The 21,293-nt window shown below is 45.4% G+C and overlaps 2 protein-coding genes across 2 annotated transcripts in view; one reads left to right on the plus strand and one right to left on the minus strand.

Annotated features, from left to right (window-relative positions):
* Positions 1-19,616, minus strand: part of LOC122875088 (carbohydrate sulfotransferase 8-like) — a 59,915-nt gene extending 40,299 nt beyond the window's left edge. Inside the window, 1 exon segment of the mRNA XM_044193847.1 lies at positions 19,154-19,616. The gene's annotated coding sequence lies outside the window, so the exon portion shown is untranslated.
* Positions 739-1,954, plus strand: LOC122875196 (bile salt-activated lipase-like). The gene is made up of 2 exons (XM_044194069.1): positions 739-874; positions 1,338-1,954. Exons 1-2 carry the CDS (start codon positions 739-741, stop codon positions 1,952-1,954), a joined length of 753 nt encoding a protein of 250 aa, XP_044050004.1.
* Positions 19,617-21,293: the final 1,677 nt, after the last annotated feature.

Genomic DNA, 21,293 nt, shown 5'->3' on the forward strand with positions numbered 1-21,293 from the left:
TGGTGCAAACTATTCATTAAATATATCAACGTCTATCAATCAACACGTAAGGCTCCGTCCAACAGTCCACAAGAGATTCAGGTTACTGAGATAAAAAACTGAAAATCCTCTGGAGAAGCTGGAGCCAGAGAATATTTGTCAGTTTTGACAGAAAAATACTTGAGCGATTAATCATCTACTAGAAAAGTTGCTGATGAATTTTCTGTCAAGTGAATTGATTGTTTCAGCTCTTGTTACAGCACTTTTCTCTGTACAGTAAGTCAGTGTTCATTCTGATTAAACACCTAAAAAGTGAAAGCGAGATTTATGAAAATGTAGTTAAGAATGTCCACATGAAATAAAAAAGACATAACAAAAGATATGTTAAAAGTCTCGGGGCGCCCCAGTAGCTCCGGGTAGAGAGTCCTCACTGCAGCGGCCCGGGGTCGACTCCAGCCCGTGGCCCTTTGCTGCACGTCATTTCCTGTCTATCAAATTAAACATCTTTGCTTTCCCTGTCATCGGTCATTTTAAATGTCAGTACAGTCGCTCTCACAGATGCTGTTATGAAACTGTATTTATGTTAATTCTGTCTGATTATGTTCAACGATCATAAAATAATGATTTTATCATTAGCAGCGCTGTAATGACGGCTGGTCAACAAAGTACATATGAGCCGCGATCAAAGTTCACCCTCGTTCAGTCGTCTGACAGCAGAACAGGAAAATATGTAAATGAGAAAATCGTTGAAACACAGCGATGGAGATCAGAGAGCAGCCGGGTTCACAGGACGTCGCGGCGTCCGCGTTTCTACATCACTCATTTTTCCACCGTATGGTCCCGGTGGGCCTCCGTGGAAAAGACAAACTGTACATGACATCGTACATCGGCGGGGGTTTGTCCAGTTCGTCACAGCATTGCTTTAAGGTTTTTTAAGTGTTTGCATTAGACTGAAGGAATAAAAGGATCATTACTGGCAGCTGTGTCAGCTATCAAAATAATTCATCCCATAATGACTCAACAAATTCTATACAAGTGCGCATGTGTTGTGTTGTTATATACCCTGTGTGTGCTGGAGAGGAGGCGCTGTGGATCAGGTCCCGCTTACTGGGCGACACCTGAAGCTGCTCCTCCTGGATCCATCCTCTTCACTCATGTTTTACAAGCCATAATGGTAAATACTCTGACTTTCTGTTGTGAATCTATTCTGCAGGACACGTGTTTCCTGTCGGTCCGTCCTGAAGAGGGATCCCTCCTCTGCTGTGCTTCCTGAGCTTTCTTTCATTTTTTACCTGTTAAAGGGTTTTTCCTCATTCGAATTGAGGGTCTAAGGACAGAGGGTGTCGTATGCTGTACAGATTTTAATACACACGAACTGATAGCAGGCCGCCAACAGGCCATCAACAAGCCATCAACAAGCCATCAGCAGGCCGCCAACAAACCGCCAGCGGGCTGTCAACAAGCCGCCAGCGTTAACAAGGCCGCCAACAAGCCGCCAACGGGCCGCCAACAAGCTGCCAACAAGCCATCAACTGGCCGCCAACAAGCCGCCAACGGGCCATCAACTGGCCGCCAACGGGCCATCAACTGGCCGCCAACAAGCCGCCAGCGGGCCGTTAACAAGCCGCCAACAAGCCGCCGGGCCCTACAAGCCATCAACGGGCCACCAACAAGCCGCCAACGGGCCGTCAACAAGCCACCAACGGGCCGTCAACAAGGCGCCAACGGACCATCAACTGGCCGCCAATGGGCCGCCTACAAGCCATCAACGGGCCACCAACAAGCCGCCAACAAGCCGCCAACGGGCCGTCAACAAGCCGCCAACGGGCCGCCAACGGCCGCCAACGGGCCGCCAACAGGCCGCCAACAAGCCGCCAACAAGCCGCCAACGGGCGCCAAAAAGCCAACTGGCCGCCAACAAGCCGCTCTGGAGAGGAAAACGACCAACAACTCCTCCAAGAGAAAATACGTATAGATAGAGCGACGAAGTGTTGTGTGATATCGACAGGACGATCATCTGTCTGGGACTTCCAATCGGTTCGAAATCTGGTTTTTGATGTGACAACGCTGTGGTTATGGTTTGGTTACACGTTTAGGCACAAACGTGACCTGGTCTGGGAAAGACCACGGTTTGGGCTCAAATAAACGGTTAGTCGATTAGAAATAATAACAGCTAATGACAAAGCTAGTTACAGTCCGTTACTCTAACTTGATTTTTTCAGGGTTCATTTTTTAAAATCTTGTACAAATGTAAATGTTTACATAATGGCGTCGTGATAATGCAAACTTGTGCGTTTGAACATGCTGGCTGTGTGTTTACTGTGAAAGGAGCTCACAGAGCATCCTGCTGACTGCACACTTCCTGCTCCCATGAGGCCGTGCAGGAACATCTGTTTCTCTGGAGTGCAGTCAAACATCTTACCTCAGCAGGTGTGACTCTACAGTAGCTATGGAAATAAACTACGCAGGCAGAGCACGCACACACACACACTGCAGACTGAGCTGATATTAATTTCTGAAACAGCAGCTCGGAGGATTGATGATGCCTCCTGCTTTGTTTTGACCTCAGCTGGTTGAACACTCATTAGAAAGTGAAGAAGAGAGAAAACATGAAGCAGCTCAGCACAAAACACCACACAGCGCAGCCATTTTGGGAATAAATGCCAACAAATGTCTCATTTTATGACTTGGCTCTTGATGACCATAAGATTTCAGAGTATCTGAAATTACATGCAGCTTTTTCTAATTTCACTTTGAAAGGAAAATCTGACTTAAAGCTGCACCAACTGTCTGCTGCTGAGCAGCTCGTGTTTTTACAGAAATCAGTCTTTAGCTTTAATGCTAACAGAAATTGGTTCTTTGTTTCGTATTTCTGGGAGCGTGCTGTTGTTGATTCGTAGCATTTATTCCAATGGATAAGTGGCGTGTGTGTCGACACAATAAGATTTATACATTAGTGGAGTCTGAGAGCAAATCTCTCTGTGTTTTTGAACACTTTGCAGGGCTGCAACTCATTTATTCTTCATTTTCGACTAATCTGCTGATTATTTTCCCAATTAATCACTTGGTCTCGAAAATATCAGAAACATGAAAAATGTTTCCCAGAGCTCAGGTTGACATATTTAGTTCATAACCCAAAGATATTCAGTTTACTAACACAGAGCACTCAGAAATCCACTACGTGTTATTATAGAAGCTGGAACCATCGAAACGTCGGCATTTGATGTTAATTCAGGGGATTTTTCCAACAAAACAACATTCGCTTGTACAGTTTACTGTCTGTCTGTTTGGATTTGACTGAAAACAGAATAAACGTTTCCTACAATCGACTCCATCATCAACCGTCTTTGGAGTCAGATGATGAGAAGATCGTTCTGCTCCGAGGCCGTTTGATGGATGACTAATCCCTCGGGGCTGTGCTGGTCTGCGGACACGAAATCTGATCCTGTGTCCAGTTGGAGAAACAGATCCATGAGTTTGAAGGTTTAAACTATTTGTCAATTAATCTATTAGTTAAATAAATCTCAAACAATTTTATTTTTTTTACTTTCAATCAATTAATCGCAAGTCACTTTTTATCATTAGTCATTTTTAAACCAAATGTCCATTTCTACTGAAATGTATGTAACTTGTAAATAAATGTGATCTGATTCATTTTTTAAGATGTACAGTGTCATTCATGAAGAGATTAATTGTATGCTAATTATTTACAGATTATTATGTAATATTATGTGTCGTTATTTACTGATTATTATTATGTAATATGTATATTATGTCGTCCTTGATAATTACGCATGATGCTCAAAAGTAACAGCAGGTCTCGTGCACCCTGTTGTTGTCAGCCTTACACTTCTAAGGTCCAACGAGCTAAAATGCCAGCGAACTCAGCTGCTGGTTAGGTTACTGACGTTTCTAACTACAGCAGCTAACGTCGGCGCTAAACGCTTGTTGTAACATTGAAGTTACACAGCTATGCGAGCCACCAATGTAAGTTTAGCTTGCTAGTAGTTATAAGGTCAACAGCAGCTCGTGTCCCTTGAGATACTGCAGTATTTGATTTATAGATTATTTGAGCATTATTGTTTTTAGATAACTTAACCCCTTAAAAAGTCACATCAGTAATGATAACGTTAGTTACAACGGCAATGCTTGCAGACATGCGTAGACATCAGCTCCACTGTTGTTAAACTCCACTGCTTGAACCGTTGTTGACTTCTTCCCTTGAACGGAGCATTTCCTGCCGCAGCCTGGTCTGAACGTGAATGACTGATGGGTAATCTTGTAGCTTGCCAATTTCCTGACCTAGAAACTGATGAACCATCTTGTTGACTTCTTCCAGCTGATGAAATTACGGAACATTTCCAACTGATGTGGAAGCTCGCAGCCTGGTCTTGCTGAAGTTATTGTATTAATTAATTTGTTGCTATAAAATGAGCTAAATGGGTTTTACAAAGTTAATTTTAGAAAAGTTTTGTAGGCAAATCAAACCAAACCAAATCCAATTGTGATAAACATGGTATGCAATAAGAGGTATAAAGGTATATAAAGCTGCAAAGTTAATCACGTCTTCACTTGCAGTTTTCTGCTCCAGTCGCCTTAATTTCAGGGACATTTTTGTCCCCGAGCTCTCGTTAATTTCTCACCCTTTTCCAGCCATCCATGATTCAAAGTGGTGCCTTCAGAGAAAGAAAGAAAGAAAGAGGAGAAACTGCCCCTCGACCTTCTCCTGACCTCTGAAGAATTAGTGCCAAGTGATTTCTGCAACTGTCCCTGTGAGTTGAGTCCACACTGCCATCACAGAGTGAATAGAACTCATCTTCCATCTTTATTGCCACGCAGCGAACAAAATGAAAGCCACATTTCCACACATTCAGCCGTAAAGCAGCACAGTGCCTGTCTGTAATCATGATGATGGCGCTGCTGCCAACACGCCTGAGTCAGACTGGATCAGAAGGATCTACGCTTTCTGTCCTGAAGAGGCTTCGCTGTCACTAAAAACAGGTCACGTCTTTATAAGCTGCAGATTCGTTTAAAAATCGAACTTGACGTGGTCTTAATGTAACACCCCTTTATTATTATTATCATTGTCTTTCTTTAACATTTTTATCTATGCAATTGTTTTTCTTGTGTGACTATATAGTGTGACCAAGGCGGGACTTGTTTCATGTATCATCAGGTATCATATGTTTATATAACCTGACAATGTACTTTTGTTGTCACTGTGAAAGGAACTCTAAGCAGTAAACTCGCCCTTGTTATGTACGAGCTTGTGTATGTTTTGCCTCTGCCGACCCGAGCCTGTATTTATCTAACTACTTCTAACTGGCCAAACATTCCCAGTGACACTGTTTTGCTCCTTCTTTTAGGGAATCATAAAACCATTTTATCAACTTTATGAACTTGTGAAATGACTCGTGTCTGTGTCGATGAAACGATGTGACTGGATGGAGCAGAGAAGGAAACAGCCAAATCAAGTCATCTGGCTTCCTAACAGTAAACAGTCCTCATCAGTCATGGTGGCTTCAGTGACGTTGTACCGTCTTATTTTAATAATAAAGCTCAGAGCTGGCCACAAAATGAAAATCACAAAGGCATAAACAGGCGGCTAACAAGCCGAGTCAGCGTTGGATCATTAATGTCACTAATCCTCTTCACCCACCTAATATTCATTGATTAACATTAATCAATATGAGTTTTCCATGATGGAAACAGACTGATTAGGCTTTGATAACCTCTCCATGCTGAGTGCAGCTGACGTCCGGCTGAATGAGACAACACAAAGGCCCCATTCACAACCCCGACGCTCTCCAGCTCTCCGAGGTCATTTAGAGATCCGACTCAAATAACAATATTTAACACCAGAGACTCCGACTGGACGAGGTGAAAGGGGCAGGTGCATGCAGCAACAGGCTGCTGATTTGACCGCACTTTAAAAACACTCTGTGCTCCTTCTTCTCAAGAGTCTCAGTCCATAATCCGTCCAGAATAAACGTCCAGAAATCAGAGAAGAAAGCGGCTGCAGAAGCTGCCTGAGAATCCTGCTGTTTCTGAGTTTCCTTCAGTCTCACAGTGATCCAGAGACAGCTGTCTGTCCGTCCACGGGTCCACTGCAGACAGGAGCTGCTGACTGCTGGTTCGGCTGCTCTGATGGGACAGTCTGACTACATGTGAACACATACAGGCTGAAACAGGCTCACAGCTAACTCACTGACTCCATGGCAACATGGGGGGGGGGGACTAAAGGTTTTGGAATAAGAAAAACAAAATCAATTGTTTTGATAACGTGTTGTTTTTAACCCCCAAATGTTTCTTATTCAGGAATGTTTTTGATGCAGTTTTTCTGTCAAACAGGCACAAGATTCAACACAGCATTATTCAGACTCATGTTCCAGCACAGAAAAGGGACAAAATCTGAATTTGTGTCCCACTTTATAATCGTGCACTTAGTTTTCAATAGCAACAAAAGAGGATCCCAGATAAACCAATGAAGCTGTAGAGACTGAGAGCAAAATCCTTTTCAGAGCATCACAAAAGCTCTGCTAACGTTTCTGTGTGGGAGCCCGTTCGGATGTGAATGGAAGCTGAGAGGAGAGAAACTCATCCCTTCAACAAAAGAGCTCCTGACACTGAGAAACAGAAGCTGGAGGTCTGATTCACTGTTTCATCAACACTAACTGAAGAACCGAGACGTGAGCTCGGCCGGTCAGATGAGTTTCAATTCCAGTGATTTTGCTGTGATGTCACAGAGCTGCTGTTGTACTGCAGAGCTGAACAGATTCACCGTTTAACAGAAAAATAATCTGCAACTATTTTGATAATCAGTTAAATCATTTTTCAAGCACAAATGCCAACTGTTACCTTGTTCAGTTTCTCAGCTGTGAGGATTTGATGCTTTTCTTCGTCTTTATGAAGATGTCATCTTGGGCTTTAGGCCTTGAAGACCGTAGTTATTAAACCTTTTTTTTTAAGTCGAATCTGGATGCCTCAGGAATAAATAACTACAGGCCCATATCAAACCTACCTTTTTTTAGGAAAGATCATTGAAAAGGTTGATTTTTTTTTAGCAACTTAGCTTTCTTAGTGCAAAGCAATTTCTTTCAGTCTGGATTTCGACAACGTCACAGCACTGAGACAGCGCACACTGCACGACATTCATCTGAGCAGTGACGCATCAAAACCTCAGTGCTGCATTCAACACAGTTACCAAAGATCAATCTCAGTTTGTACATGTTAACGGTGAGTCCTCCGTGCACACCAAAGTTAGTCACGGAGTTCCACAAGGTTCTGTGCTTGGACCGATTCTATTCACCTTATATATGCTTCCTCTAGGCAATATTATTAGGAAGCACTCCATAAACTTTTATTGCTATGCAGATGATACCCAATTATATCTATCGATCAAGCCAGATGAAACTAATCAGTTAACTAAACTTCACGCATGCCTTAAGGACATAAAGACCTTGATGAACTGCAATTTTCTGATTTTAAACTCTGACAAAACTGAAGTTATTGTACTTGGCCCCAAACACCTCTGAGACACATTATCTAAAGATATAGTTGCTCTAGATGGCATTGTCCTGGCCTCCAGCACCACCGTAAGGAACCTCAGAGTTATCTTTGATCAGGATTTATCCTTTAACTCCCACATGAAACAAACTTCAAGGACTGCCTTCTTTCACCTACGCAATATTGCAAAAATTAGTGCATGCATTTGTTACTTCTAGGCTGGATTATTGCAATTCCTGCCTGTATTTCTGCCTCCGGAGCTGCAGAGTCTGGATCTCCACCTGCCCCCCGTGTTCCTGCAGAGTTTCTGTGGTTGTGGGCCACCTGCCCCCCATGTTCCTGCAGAGTCTGGATCTGTGGTTGTGGGCTGCAGAGTCTGGATCTGTGGTTGTGGGCCACCTGCTGCCCCGTGTTCCTGCAGAGTCTGGATCTGTGGTTGTGGGCCACCTGCTGCCCCCGTGTTCCTGCTCGACAACTGCTGCTACAGGTGTTGTTATTGGCTCTGTTACTAATACTGACATTATTCTTCCTGTAGCTGTCATTTAATATTAATGTTACCACTACCATTACATTATTACTATTGTGTTGTGTAAATAGTTTGTATGTGGGCATCGATTTGCAGACTGAAACACCTCAGATGAAATATTCTGTAAGTCCTGCTGAATGATTGCAAAGGACAGAACTATAAAAGTACCATGAATATAATCAGAAGATAATCTGTAAATCCGATGAGTTGATAAGCCACCTCCTCCACCACCATAAAGGGCCCGTAGACCCTTCGACGTGAGTTAAACAGATTAATCCCTTTTCATTCCCTGATGACACCATAATCTTATGGGATAAACTCCACCTCTCTTTGTGTTTATTAATATCGTGTTGTGTGCTGAGGCACCAAGCTGAACTAAAGGTCAAATCTGTTGGTCCTGATTTGCATTTCACTAACAAACAGCCAATCACAGAGCTTCACAGTAACGGTGAGCTGAAGCTAAAGACGGGGAGGAAGGAACCAAACAAGTTTTTGATGGTTCAGTTCAGTTGTGGTCTGAATACTTGTCCTTCTACAGTATATATCGAGCCTAAATACTTTTAATATACTTTGGGTTTTTTGCAAAATAAATACTGTTGCGGATTTGATAAGGATACTATTTACTTATTCTATCATCAAAATATTAACTCTGTATTTACATAAAGGGACAGGACAGGCTACTCCGAGGGGTTGTTTTACTCCTGTAAAAGCTACTATAATTATACTTTTATACATATGTATGTTGGCTTTTAAATCACGATGTTGGTGGTAGAGGGCTCAGTGTTAGCGTGATATTGAGATCGCCCCCCCCCCTCGAGAAAACTGATTTTACAATCTGCAGCTTCAATGAATTCAGTTTCTGAATCAGGTTCAGATGAATTCAGTAACCATGACGACATGTTTTGTTCACAAATTCAACAACAAAACATTGCAGTTGCAATTCTGGTGTACTGCGTGTATTTCGGTGTACTGCGTGTATTCTGGCGTACTGCGTGTATTCCGGCGTACTGCGTGTATTCCGGCGTACTGCGTGTATTTCGGCGTACTGCGTGTATTCCGGCGTACTGCGTGTATTCCGGTGTACTGCGTGTATTTCGGCGTACTGCGTGTATTCCGGCGTACTGCGTGTATTCCGGCGTACTGCAGTGTATTTCGGCGTACTGCAGTGTATTTTGGCGTACTGCGTGTATTTCGGCGTACTGCGTGTATTCCGGCGTACTGCGTGTATTTCGGCGTACTGCAGTGTATTTCGGCGTACTGCGTGTATTCGGCGTACTGCGTGTATTTCGCGTACTGCAGTGTATTTCGCGTACTGCAGTGTATTTCGGCGTACTGCGTGTATTCGGCGTACTGCGTGTATTCCGCGTACTGCGTGTATTTTGGCGTACTGTGTATTCGGTGTAATGCGTGTATTCCGGCGTACTGCGTGTATTTCGGCGTACTGCAGTGTATTTCGGCGTACTGCGTGTATTCCGGCGTACTGCAGTGTATTTTGGCGTACTGCGTGTATTCCGGCGTACTGCAGTGTATTTTGGCGTACTGCGTGTATTCCAGCGTACTGCAGTGTATTTCGGCGTACTGCGTGTATTCCGGCGTACTGCGTGTATTCCGGCGTACTGCGTGTATTTCGGCGTACTGCGTGTATTCCGGTGTACTGCGTGTATTCCAGCGTACTGCGTGTATTCCAGCGTACTGCAGTGTATTTCGGCGTACTGCGTGTATTCCGGCGTACTGCGTGTATTCCGGCGTACTGCGTGTATTTCGGCGTACTGCGTGTATTCCGGTGTACTGCGTGTATTCCAGCGTACTGCGTGTATTCCGGCGTACTGCGTGTATTCCAGCGTACTGCGTGTATTCCAGCGTACTGCAGTGTATTTCGGCGTACTGCGTGTATTCCGGTGTACTGCGTGTATTCCGGCGTACTGCGTGTATTTCGGCGTACTGCGTGTATTCCAGCGTACTGCGTGTATTCCGGCGTACTGCGTGTATTCCGGTGTAATGCAGTGTATTCCGGCGTACTGCGTGTATTCCGGCGTACTGCGTGTATTCCGGCGTACTGCAGTGTATTTTGGCGTACTGCGTGTATTCCGGTGTACTGCGTGTATTTTGGCGTACTGCGTGTACTGGTGTCCTGTGATGAATGAGTCTGTGTACTCTGCCCTGTCTGAACAGCCTGCTCAGCCTTCTTCCTCTCTGTAACAGAGTACAGTATCGCTGCCTCCTCCTCATCACACCTTCCCGCCCGGTTGTGGAAAGATAAGCTGCAATCCTTTCTGACATTTCTGGGTCTCCACATTTAGACTTGAAATGTTTCACTTTTTGCCTCTTTTGTTCAACTTCTGGCAGCGGATCGGTTCAGCTCGTGAATATTCACGGTGCGTCGCTGCTCCCGGCTGACTCGCTGTGTTATGAGAGCGGGAACGCTGCAGTCACAATATTGATACAGCTCAACACGTTCAAAGAGGTTCAATATAACCGGTCGTTTCCTGTTTCAGAGCGCCGAGGACGCGGCTCGGAGGGGTGGCGTTAGTGGACGGCGTGCGTGACGGATGGCGTGCCGGTCCCGTCCTGTTACACTGTTTGTCTGTTGGTCACATGGCAACAGACGAGGCTGCAGGCAGGTATTGATCTCTGAGTGAGTTCTCCATCTGTCATGTTAATCCACCACCGCAGGACTCTCAGCCGTGCAATCTGATCAAAGTGTCGTCCGCCGGCTGAGACTCTGAAAGGTTAAAGGTCAACAGGAGATCCGTGTGACTCAGAGAGGACCTGAGAGAGCTGATCCTCCAACAGGATCACAGACTCCCATCACTTTGATTATTGGTTCATAAGAACTTTATCATTTCCTGAGCGGGATTACAGCAGATATTCCATTAGTCCATTTGATCGTCATTCAGCAGCTACTTTGATAATGGAATAATTGTTTCAGTCATTTTTTAAAGCAAAAACATTTTCTGTTTAATGATTATTTCATTATCGATTCGTCTGCAGAATATTTCCTCAATTATTAAAGTTTTGCATTTAAAATTCCAAAACTGTGACAAATTGGATTTCCAACATCCAATCTCTGTGAGAGATTAGCGGGCATTTTTCACTATTTTATAAGCCAAACGATGAATTGATTAGTTGAGGTGAATTGATAATGAAAAGAATCGTTACTCGCAGCTCTCCCCTGTCTGCTGGCTTCAGATCTACAGGGAGTTGCAGAAACACTGCGCACATACAGCAGATCACACATTAAAGTGGATGACGTATGACTGCTGGTTTGTTTTCTTGATATTAAAACTGATTTTTGGATCGATGAACAAACAACAGCTCCACAACACCGACCTCTCAGTGCTGTTGGAAAAACAGAAACAGCGTATTTAAAGTGTTCTGTCACAAATAATAATGAAGGTATAAGTTGTCAGAAGTTATTTTCATACAATGAATCTGAAACATTGCTGACTTCATCGTTCTGTTAAAGTGACGGCTTTTTGACGAGACTTATGTACCAAACGTTCTCTAACGGCTTGGACAGTAAATATTCACATAAGAGCCGCGATTCTTATTAACTGATTTCTGTGCATCATTAATAACGTGACAGAGTGAAGGAGGTGAGAGGGCAGCGGCCGGACGCTGAACAGCCGACTCTACCCTACCCTACCCGACTACGCTCGCCTCGCAGTTCATCTTCAGAGAAGAGTGTGTGTCTGCGCTGGTCATGGAGGACTATTGGAGACACTGACGGAATAATAACTGACGCGGACGCATGTTTAGAGCTGAAATGATTCGTCGATCAGCAGAAATACCAAACATTCTCCATTTTCAGCTCCTGAAACATGACGTCATATATTCCAGTAAACCGAGTGTCTTTGGATTTCGGACTGTTGGTCGGACAAAGCGAGCCTCCTGAACAAGTCGTGTTCGGCTCGGAGAGATAACAACGGCACTTCAGAGACAAAACGATTAATCGATGACACAAGAACACAGTCTGCAGAATAACCAGCAAAGAAACGGACGAGTCCTTGCAGCCCCACAGATACTGTAACAGGATGTTGTGTTTGTGTAGTAGGAGCGGCTGGGGGAGATTTATATTTCCTGCACGTTGCGTTGGAAAGCAGCCTCGCTGCTGCAGCACCTTGAGTCTGTGCTGTTTGTGCCCTTGAGTGCTGAATCATCACAACTCCACAGTAGACTCACAGGTAGAAAAATGACTCGGGGCTGTTTCACAGATTTGTTGGAGGCATCTTTCTGTGGAGTGTTTTTTCTGGCCTGTGTTTTCCCCTCGGAGCATCGTGGGCTTATTCAGCCTACACTACTTGTTAATTTCAAATAATGCTATTTGGCTTAATAGGGTCTTTTTAAAGATGTCATTTCTTAACAGCCTCCTCAAGCAGAGTGAGAGGAAGTGAGGTGAGGCGAAAGGGACAGGTGCAGGCAGGTGCTCTAAAAACAACAGGAACTGTAACACTGTGACGGCGCTCTGAGCAGGCCCCCCCCCCCAGAGACCAGACTCCACCTTTACAAACCTTCAGCCAACTGCGGTCAGAATAATCGGCCCAGTCAATCAGCTCTGTGGAAACGTTACGCATGTTAGCGTTCGCTGCATCACCTTAGTGAACGCACGGAGAACGTAATTTCCTTCCACATGACTGTAGCCCGTTTTAAACATTAAAAAGCACTTCCCCACACATTTTTATTATTTTGTTATGGCTCATATTGCAGAAGGAGAAAACCACGAGTGAATGGTTTGGCTCGCAGCCTGAAAACAGAGCCCACTTTTCTGTTTACTGAACCAATCAAATGTGAATCTAACAGATTCGCAGAGACGCCCACCCCTCTCTGCCTGGTGACGTCGTTGCGACTGTTCGTAAAAGTGAAACCGATATGTTAAATGTCTGTATTTATGTGGGCGGAGTCGGGTTGTTGGGGAAATGCAGCTCATCTGATCTGGCTGCAAGATATATAAGCTGGTGGCAGTCAGCCTCTCGCTGTCCTGGCTGCCACGCTGCTTTTCTCACCAGGCCTGAATGAACAGAAACGACGACGCTGAGACCCGTTTTTCTGGCCTTTCTGGTCGCGCTGCTTCTGTCCTCTCGTCGTCTGCTCTCTGGGAGGAGTTTCGGCGTGGGCGGGGCTCACGACCTGTCAGAGCGTCAGGGAAAAGGGAAACACATGAATATGTTCTACAGTAATTCATTTCCCTGCACGCTGCTCAGAGTGGTCGCAGTCGTCGGTCTCAGTAGGAGCGGCAGGTTTGAGCCCCTCTCGCTCTTTCTGTCCGGGTCTCTACAGGCTCCTGCAGCTTCTTCATATGTGAACAGTTTGTTTGATCTCCTCCCTCCCTTTGTAGACTTTTTTACTTCAGATATACAATGTAGTTCCCTGTAGTTTGAGATTATTTGGCTAAAGATTTCTTCATCTCTCCTCGCTGCAACCGACACAACCCCGATGCTTTCTGCAGATGAATGCGATTCAATTAAAATTACAATATCGTTTATCGCAATTATTGCTGGGACGATATATCGTCCAACAAAAGCAGTTATCGTGACAGGCCTAGTTGTATTTCTTTTGTCTATTCATTTCCTTTTAGTTATGTAAAATAAACTTATTTCTAGTTACAAGTCTTGTCCAGCCGGAGTCGGGTTGTGACACACAGACCAGATACACGTTTTCATATTCAGCGTGACTTCATGAGGAGATCATTATCTCTCATGTAAATAAATAAATGCCCATAAAAATCAAGAAAGCGGCTGCAGAACCTGCCTGAGAATCCTGCTGTTTCTAAGTTTCCTTCAGTCTCACAGTGATCCAGAGACAGCTGTCTGTCCGTCCACGGGTCCACTGCAGACAGGAGCTGCTGACTGCTGGTTCGGCTGCTCTGATGGGACAGTCTGACTGCATGACTATAGTTTGACTGTAGGCTAAAACAACGTAGCTCGCAGCGTAACTCACTGCCTCCATGTAAACATTATACTTCCTTACCTCACCTCTGTTAAAAACTCAGAAAACAGAAAAGATGAAATGCATGATATCTATCTGAATATGGGACAGTAAAATCCGCCTGTAGACGGCATCTCCTTCTGTCTCTTTCCTATTTATTGATTTTTAAATAAATGATATAAGAAATAAGTCCTCTGTTTATTGCTGTCATGATATAGTTATTATGACCCCCCCCCCCGGCTCGGCTCCATTAGCATAACACTAAAAGATGCAGGGTCGCTCCCCGGAGTCTCGTTTCTGTCGAGATGGAGGAAGCCATTATAAACCTCCATCTGTAACAGCAGCGCCGAGCGAAGGCAGAAAGAAAAGGTCACCGACAGACCGCGCTGGTGTTCAGACGTCAGAGCTCAGCTCCTTCGTCGGGAAGCAGAGGTGTCTTTTTAACGGATTATTAATGTGTCCCGCCCCATAAATACCTGCCCTTTGTAGATTATCTGACATGGCGGCGCAGGACGGTGGAGCGTGGGGTTTCCTCTGTGAGAGGGCGTATGCTCACATTAAAGGTGCTTATGGTAATTGAATCCTAATACTGATTCAGTGAAGAGCAGTTCAGAGAGAGTGCAGCTGAAAGCCGCCGCTGTATTAAATGATACGGTTCATATTCTGTGACAGAGAATAAATGTATGCATATCCGCTCAGGAAGAGTCAAAGGAAAGTCTAATAAACTGGTTTCTGCAGCACATAAACAGACTTATTTCCACCAGGTTTCTGAGTCTTCCTGGTTTTACTCAGCTTCATAAACATCAATCATAAACAACGCCAAGTAACGCCATTTCACTGCCGAGTTAGTACGTCCTGGAATTTATTACTGTAGTACCACAACATTCGAGGAAACACCCGAAACCAGTGTCTGCAGCCTGCGAGGAGATGTGCTTATCCAATGAGCAGGTCGATGAAGCGCAGTAAAGACCGCACCGACACCGTTACTACCGTGAGACCTGACCACATCTCAAGTAACGCGGTCACTCAGCGTTACGCGACCGACACCACTCATCATATGTGTGCACTGCAGAAACGTGGCTGGGTGTGTTAAACTCAGGTGACGACCGCAGGTGAATGTGGTGAAGCGAGCGGAGACGCACACAGGTGGAAAAACTTTTGATCCCAAAAACCGAACGTCCACTGATTTCCACTCATTTCTGCATGAAGAGCAGTTAGTTAGTGATTAATGTGTGTCCCAGTTACAAGTGCAGACTTTGTGAACTTCCTGCTTTACCACACAGCAATAATCCCACTACGACAAGTGTGATGATTTACACGTTTAACTCTTTAGCTATTAAGAGTCTGAGAGGTTTGTACCAGAAAACAAACAGAAACAAATGGCTGTGAAGGAAAACTACACAACACATTAAAAACTTTACGGCAGTGCAATACTGAATCGCAGGAGACCACAAAGACCATCACCAGGCTTCTGTGATAACCACGTCCTTAATCTGTAAAAATAAAAAAGTCCATCTGAAAGTCAACAGCACGCTTTGGAAAACAGTCAGCACTGACGAGACGTGCAGCTCAGACTATTGATCCAAAATTAACAACTGATTAATCGTTCAAATCTTTTTTAAGCAGAAATGAAAAGTAATCGGTTCTGCTTTCCTGTTTTATATCGAAACATTTTGTAGGCCAACCGATCAGCTGATTAATCGATCGGTTTATCTCGGAGCTAAAGTATTGACTGATGAACTCAGACGAGGAAGTGTTAAAGAAATGTCCTCAGTCCCGGGGTTTAAGGACAGGGACGTGGTTTAGAGACTTGAAGGATCAGAGCTGAACATTTTAAACAGAACTAAATGTTTCTAGAGCAGCAACAGTAAAGCCGCTTTATAAACTCAGTCTCTCGCTGGAAACAAATCAAGTCAAAAGTTAAAGGAGAGGCGTGAAGCGGGAGAGGAGCGAGTTCACTTGTGAGTAACGTTATTCGTTATACGAAGTCGGGAGTTATTTGTTCCCGTGTTTTGAACAACGAGACTTGTGTGACGTTACTGTGTTGGAATAAATGAACAAAATGTTCAGTTTGCTCGCTGGTTGTTCAGAATCATTAACTTACCGCTTTTGCCGTTAGCAACAGGCGGCTCGCTTCGTGCGCTTTGTAAAGTAAAATAATTAAAGGTGGGTCAGCGATTCTAATGCAGTACACGTCTTTTTGTCAGATTCATTGAATATCTCCTCTCGGTCCGCTAGCTGTGCGTTCAGCGTGAGCGCTGAAACCCTCCGGTGTTCGTACTCAGCCCCGGCTCTGTGAACAGGAAACACAAAGAGGCTCGGACCGAGCCGCACAGCACTGTTCAGCCATGATGTGTGTGTCAGGTGACGTTAAACGACCTGCCCGCGGACACTCAGCTGACTCTCTAGTTTAAGATCTGCTGTTGTTGTGATGTTAGCTGTAGCAGCAGGAGAGTTGTGAGCGTCGCTGTCTGGAGCTGCTGTGCTGCTCTGGGAAACCGTCTCGTCCTCTCTGGCTGTTAGCTTAGCAGCAGCAGCTGTAGCGACAGTTTGCTAACCCACAGCCTAGCTAACGTTAGTTACATTATTGTGTCGTTGTTCGCTGTATATCGTGGTACTGGGTTTCTGCAGAATCGCGTACCCCACCTGTAACGGCTCATTATTACAGTTCTGTTTTCCTCTGTAACGCAGCACGGTGTTAACAATGGTAATTAAAATTCTCAGCCCTGGAACTCAAACCATTTTCTGATGCCCCCACAAAATATATATTTAAATAATTCAATTAACATCATAAACGTTCGACGACTAGTCGACCCGGAAAACCTTTAGTCGGGGGCGGCCCTAGTGTTTATATCACACCTTTCATAATAATCGTATGTTCAAGTATATAAAAATAAAACAAATACAAACAGTTAAGCTGAATGCATTATGTCACTGAGGGTCCTCACAAGTATAGAAGTACAACCTGCCTGTGTGTGTGTGCTGCGAGGTGTTCAGGACAGTCGGCTATTTTTAGCTGCGAGGAGAGAAATAATTCAGTACGATCACAGAGCAGCTCGCTCACCTCGTCTCCGCCAGAGGAGACCAGGCAGCAGATGATCCCCCCCCCAGATCCTCCGGGGGGAAACAGACGTCAGGTGAGTCCGCAGATCTGAACTGTGAAGCAGAACTCTTTAACCACCAGCTGTATTACAGACTGGATCTGGTTCCCTCCAGGTCCAGGACTCAGATCATCAGAGGAGACGCCCCCGACTCGGTCCTTATGAGAACTACATCGCCCACAGTCCAGCTCACCTGCAGACATTGTGCCACTAGAGAGAATAATCTAGTTCTCATAACTGTAGGTGACGGAGTGGACACCCCCACCCACCTACAGGTCAGGTATTCAGCCTGAACCGGTGACTCAGTCCACAGGTGGCCGACAGGTAACCGACAGGTGGCCGACAGGTGGCCGACAGGTGGCCGACAGGTAACCGACAGGTGGCCGACAGGTAACCTGCGTCTGCTCGCCTTCAGTTTATATTCACTCCGTCTCGAAATATCGCTTAATGCTACAGCAGCTGAACAACACACAACTCACAACAGACTGTGCTCAGGTGCTCAGGTGCAAACCCTCAGGTGAGCTGGTCTGAGCTCCACAGGTGCAGGTGTATCCAGCGTGCAGAAGCAGCATCACCATATTATTGAGCCTGAACTGCTGCATCTCTTCCTCTTCCTGCTGCGCCTCTTCCTCTTCCTGCTGCGCCTCTTCCTCTTCCTGCTGCGCCTCTTCCTCTTCCTCTTCCTGCTGCGCCTCTTCCTCTTCCTCTTCCTGCTGCGCCTCTTCCTCTTCCTGCTGCGCCTCTTCCTCTTCCTGCTGCACCTCTTCCTCTTCCTCTTGCTGCTGCGCCTCTTCCTCTTCCAGCTGCGCCTCTTCCTCTTCCAGCTGCGCTTCTCTTCCTCTTGCTGCTGCATGTCTTCCTCTTCCTCTTGCTGCTGCGCCTCTTCCTCTTCCTCTTCCTGCTGCGCCTCTTCCTCTTCCTCTTCCTCTTCCTGCTGCGCCTCTTCTTCTTCCTGCTGCGCCTCTTCCTCTTCCTGCTGCGCCTCTTCCTCTTCCTGCTGCGCCTCTTCCTCTTCCTGCTGCGCCTCTTCCTCTTCCTGCTGCGCCTCTTCCTCTTCCTGCTGCGCCTCTTCCTCTTCCTCTTCCTGCTGCGCCTCTTCCTCTTCCTCTTCCTGCTGCGCCTCTTCCTCTTCCTCTTCCTGCGCCTCTCTTCTTTCCAGCTGCGCCTCTTCCTCTTCCTGCTGCGCCTCTTCCTCTTCCTGCTGCGCCTCTTCCTCTTCCTGCTGCGCCTCTTCCTCTTCCTGCTCCGCCTCTTCCTCTTCCTGCTCCGCCTCTTCCTCTTGCTGCTCCGCCTCTTCCTCTTGCTGCTGCGCCTCTTCCTCTTCCTGCTGCGCCTCTTCCTCTTCCTGCTGCGCCTCTTCCTCTTGCTGCTGCGCCTCTTCTTCTTCCAGCTGCGCCTCTTCTTCTTCCTGCTGCGCCTCTTCCTCTTGCTGCTGCGCCTCTTCCTCTTCCTGCTGCGCCTCTTCCTCTTCCTGCTGCGCCTCTTCCTCTTCCTCTTCCTGCTGCGCCTCTTCCTCTTCCAGCTGCGCCTCTTCCTCTTCCAGCTGCGCCTCTTCCTCTTCCTGCTGCGCCTCTTTCAGCTCCACCTCTTCCTCTTCCAGCTGTGCCTCTTCCTCTTCCAGCTGCACCTCTTCCTCTTCCTGCTGCAGGTCTTGTACTATCTGATGTGCAGCTCCCGGAACAAACCAGTTTGCTTAAATGTCTACGTGAAACGCTTCACACTGATTTTATAACTGAGGTGTTTTCTCTGAGTTTTCGCTCCACAAGAATCCAAGACTGCAGTCCAGCAGAGACACAAACCAACAAAACAATACAGAAACAAGCCGCAAACCGCAATTTAATGAAGACAATAAAGAGTAAATAAAGTTGTCCCATCACACAACCATCAGACAACAAATCTCAGCTCTCAGCAGACCAGAGGTTATAAATAAATATATATATATATATATATATATATATATATATATATATATATATATATATATATATATATATATATATGTGTGTGTGTGTGTGTGTGTGTGTGTTCACCTCAGGGCTGTCTATAACACCAGGAGAACCGTTGATGTGAAGCCGTTAGAAGGCAGCGACAGCCGGTAGAGTAAAAGTGAACTTACAGACAGCGACACCCGGTCACACCGGACCGTCTCCCCGCCCTCGCTCACCTGTGCGGGGACCAGCATGGACGCTGACGGCGGAGTTTGCCGGTCCGCTGGAAAGTCCGCTTCTCCCGGCTTCTGCTGTCCTCGCTTTCCCGAGAAAAAAACAAATAACGGCCACGCGCCGGTGACGGGACGGCTGGACGGAAAGGTGACTCTGTTGTTTATCCGGTGAAACGTGAGTTTACCGTGGACGGGAGGAACGGCGAAGGAAAACGCCCGAAGTTGCGTCCACGGAGCTGAAGTGAGCCGCCGGCGGACGGGCGCGGCGAGCGGACAAAATGGCGCGTCAAGTTCACGGAGGAGAAGAAGGACGACACCGGATGTTCAGCGGTTAGACCTTCACAATAAAGGTCCGCAATTCTAGTTGCCATTTTAAAATGACCTCAAGCATTTATCTCAGCAGAGAGAAGGCTGCACAGCCTTTATTTATTAGGTGGGAAATTTAGAAATATCTGGATTATATTTGTACTTTTAGGTTATTATTCCACCATTTAATGATTAAAAAACTTCATGAATAAAATATATATATATGTGTGTGTATATTCAATGTATATAAATATTAATAATATTAAAAATATTATTATAATAAAGTATTTCTGATATGTTTTTAAATAGGATTTTCTGACTGTAGTGTACAGGGGGGGTTAGGCGTGGAGTTGGGGTTAAATGCGAGTCATTTTACTGGTGGCCAACGAGTAAACGTCCAGTTTCATAGTTTCACTTACAGCATTACGTTAAGCTTCTGTGAGTTATTTGAGGGTGAAATTAAATTTTTATTAATTAGGTGATACTTAAATATTCCCAACAATTGAAGTCATAACTGTACCACCATCACTATGTGAAGATCTGTTTTAATTTCCTTTAAAATAGATTCCTCGTTTATTGTGTTTTTTAGTCTGCTATAATGTGTTTTTATGCACAATAAATGAAATCAGTCATTACGTAAATATATATGTGATAAATAAATATGTTCATATACCACATACAGATATGTAACAGGTCATATACATAATAAATATCATATACATAATGAAAAAGTACAAAAGTTTAAAAAAGTAAACGCATAAATAAAGAAGTTAAGATAAGATATAGAGAGACAGCACAGCTCAGAAAACAGAAAACGGACGCTTTGAATGAAACAACAAGTAACATTAGTGTAATAAATGTCACTGCTCCTCTGCTCTCACAGTCTTATAACGCCTGCTGAAATAAACTATATATATATATATATATATATATATATATATATATATATATATATATGCAAATAAAAGTCTTCCTCTCAGACTCTCAGACTTTTATTTTCCAGAGACCGGAAACACGAACTCCGTATTGTGCGTGACTTGACTCTACGCATGAAGCAGCAGCAGAAGTGTGTGCGTGTGTGTCTCCTCCCTCCTGCTTCTATTTCTCGCTGTTTACCGGCGGCCCTCCCCTGCCCTCCCCTGCCCCCCCCCGGCCCCCCGGGGCCGCCACAGAGCTCCGGAGAGCCGGGATGAGCGCAGGTGTCAGAGCTGAGCCATGCTTCCCTCCCTGACATGCTGCCTCTGCAGAGGAGGCAGGGTTCAGGTCTGTGCAGTGGAGGCAGGGTTCAGGTCTGTGCAGAGGAGGCAGGGTTCAGGTCTGTGCAGAGGAGGCAGGGTTCAGGTCTGTGGCTGCAGACTTTCTCTACTTTCACTAAAGTCACATGTTAAACGCAGGATGTTGTAACAGGAAATCAGATTTTAGGTTGAATCTGCATTTTAAAGGTCTCCTCATATCTTCTAACTGCGTTTGTTTTGATGTTTTGATGTTTTGATGTTTTGATGTTTTGCCTTCGACTCTGAGATGAAGCTTCTTCAGCTGTTTGTGATCCTGAGACGGTCGGACGGGTAACCGCAAACCACAGCTGCCATCACCGAGGCTGTCAGCCTGAGGCGGCGTGTGTGTGTGTGTGTGTGTGTGTGTGTGTGTGTGTGTGTGTGTGTGTGTGTGTGTGTGTGTGTGTGTGTGTGTGTGTGTGTGTGTGTGTGTGTGTGTGTGTGTGTGTGTGTGTGTGTGTGTGTGTGTGTGTGTGTGTGTGTGTGTGTGTGTGTGTGTGTGTGTGTGTGTGTGT

The sequence above is a fragment of the Siniperca chuatsi genome, linkage group LG4 (genome assembly GCF_020085105.1).
Source record: "Siniperca chuatsi isolate FFG_IHB_CAS linkage group LG4, ASM2008510v1, whole genome shotgun sequence".
Taxonomy (NCBI): Eukaryota; Metazoa; Chordata; class Actinopteri; order Centrarchiformes; family Sinipercidae; genus Siniperca; species Siniperca chuatsi.

Coding starts and splice junctions, on each gene's coding strand:
- LOC122875196 (XM_044194069.1), top strand. CDS start 739: ATGGAGATCAGAGAGCAGCCGGGTTCACAGGACGTCGCGGCGTCCGCG. Junction 875..1,337: donor GACATCGTACATCGGCGGGG/GTTTGTCCAGTT, acceptor TATGCTGTACAG/ATTTTAATACACACGAACTG.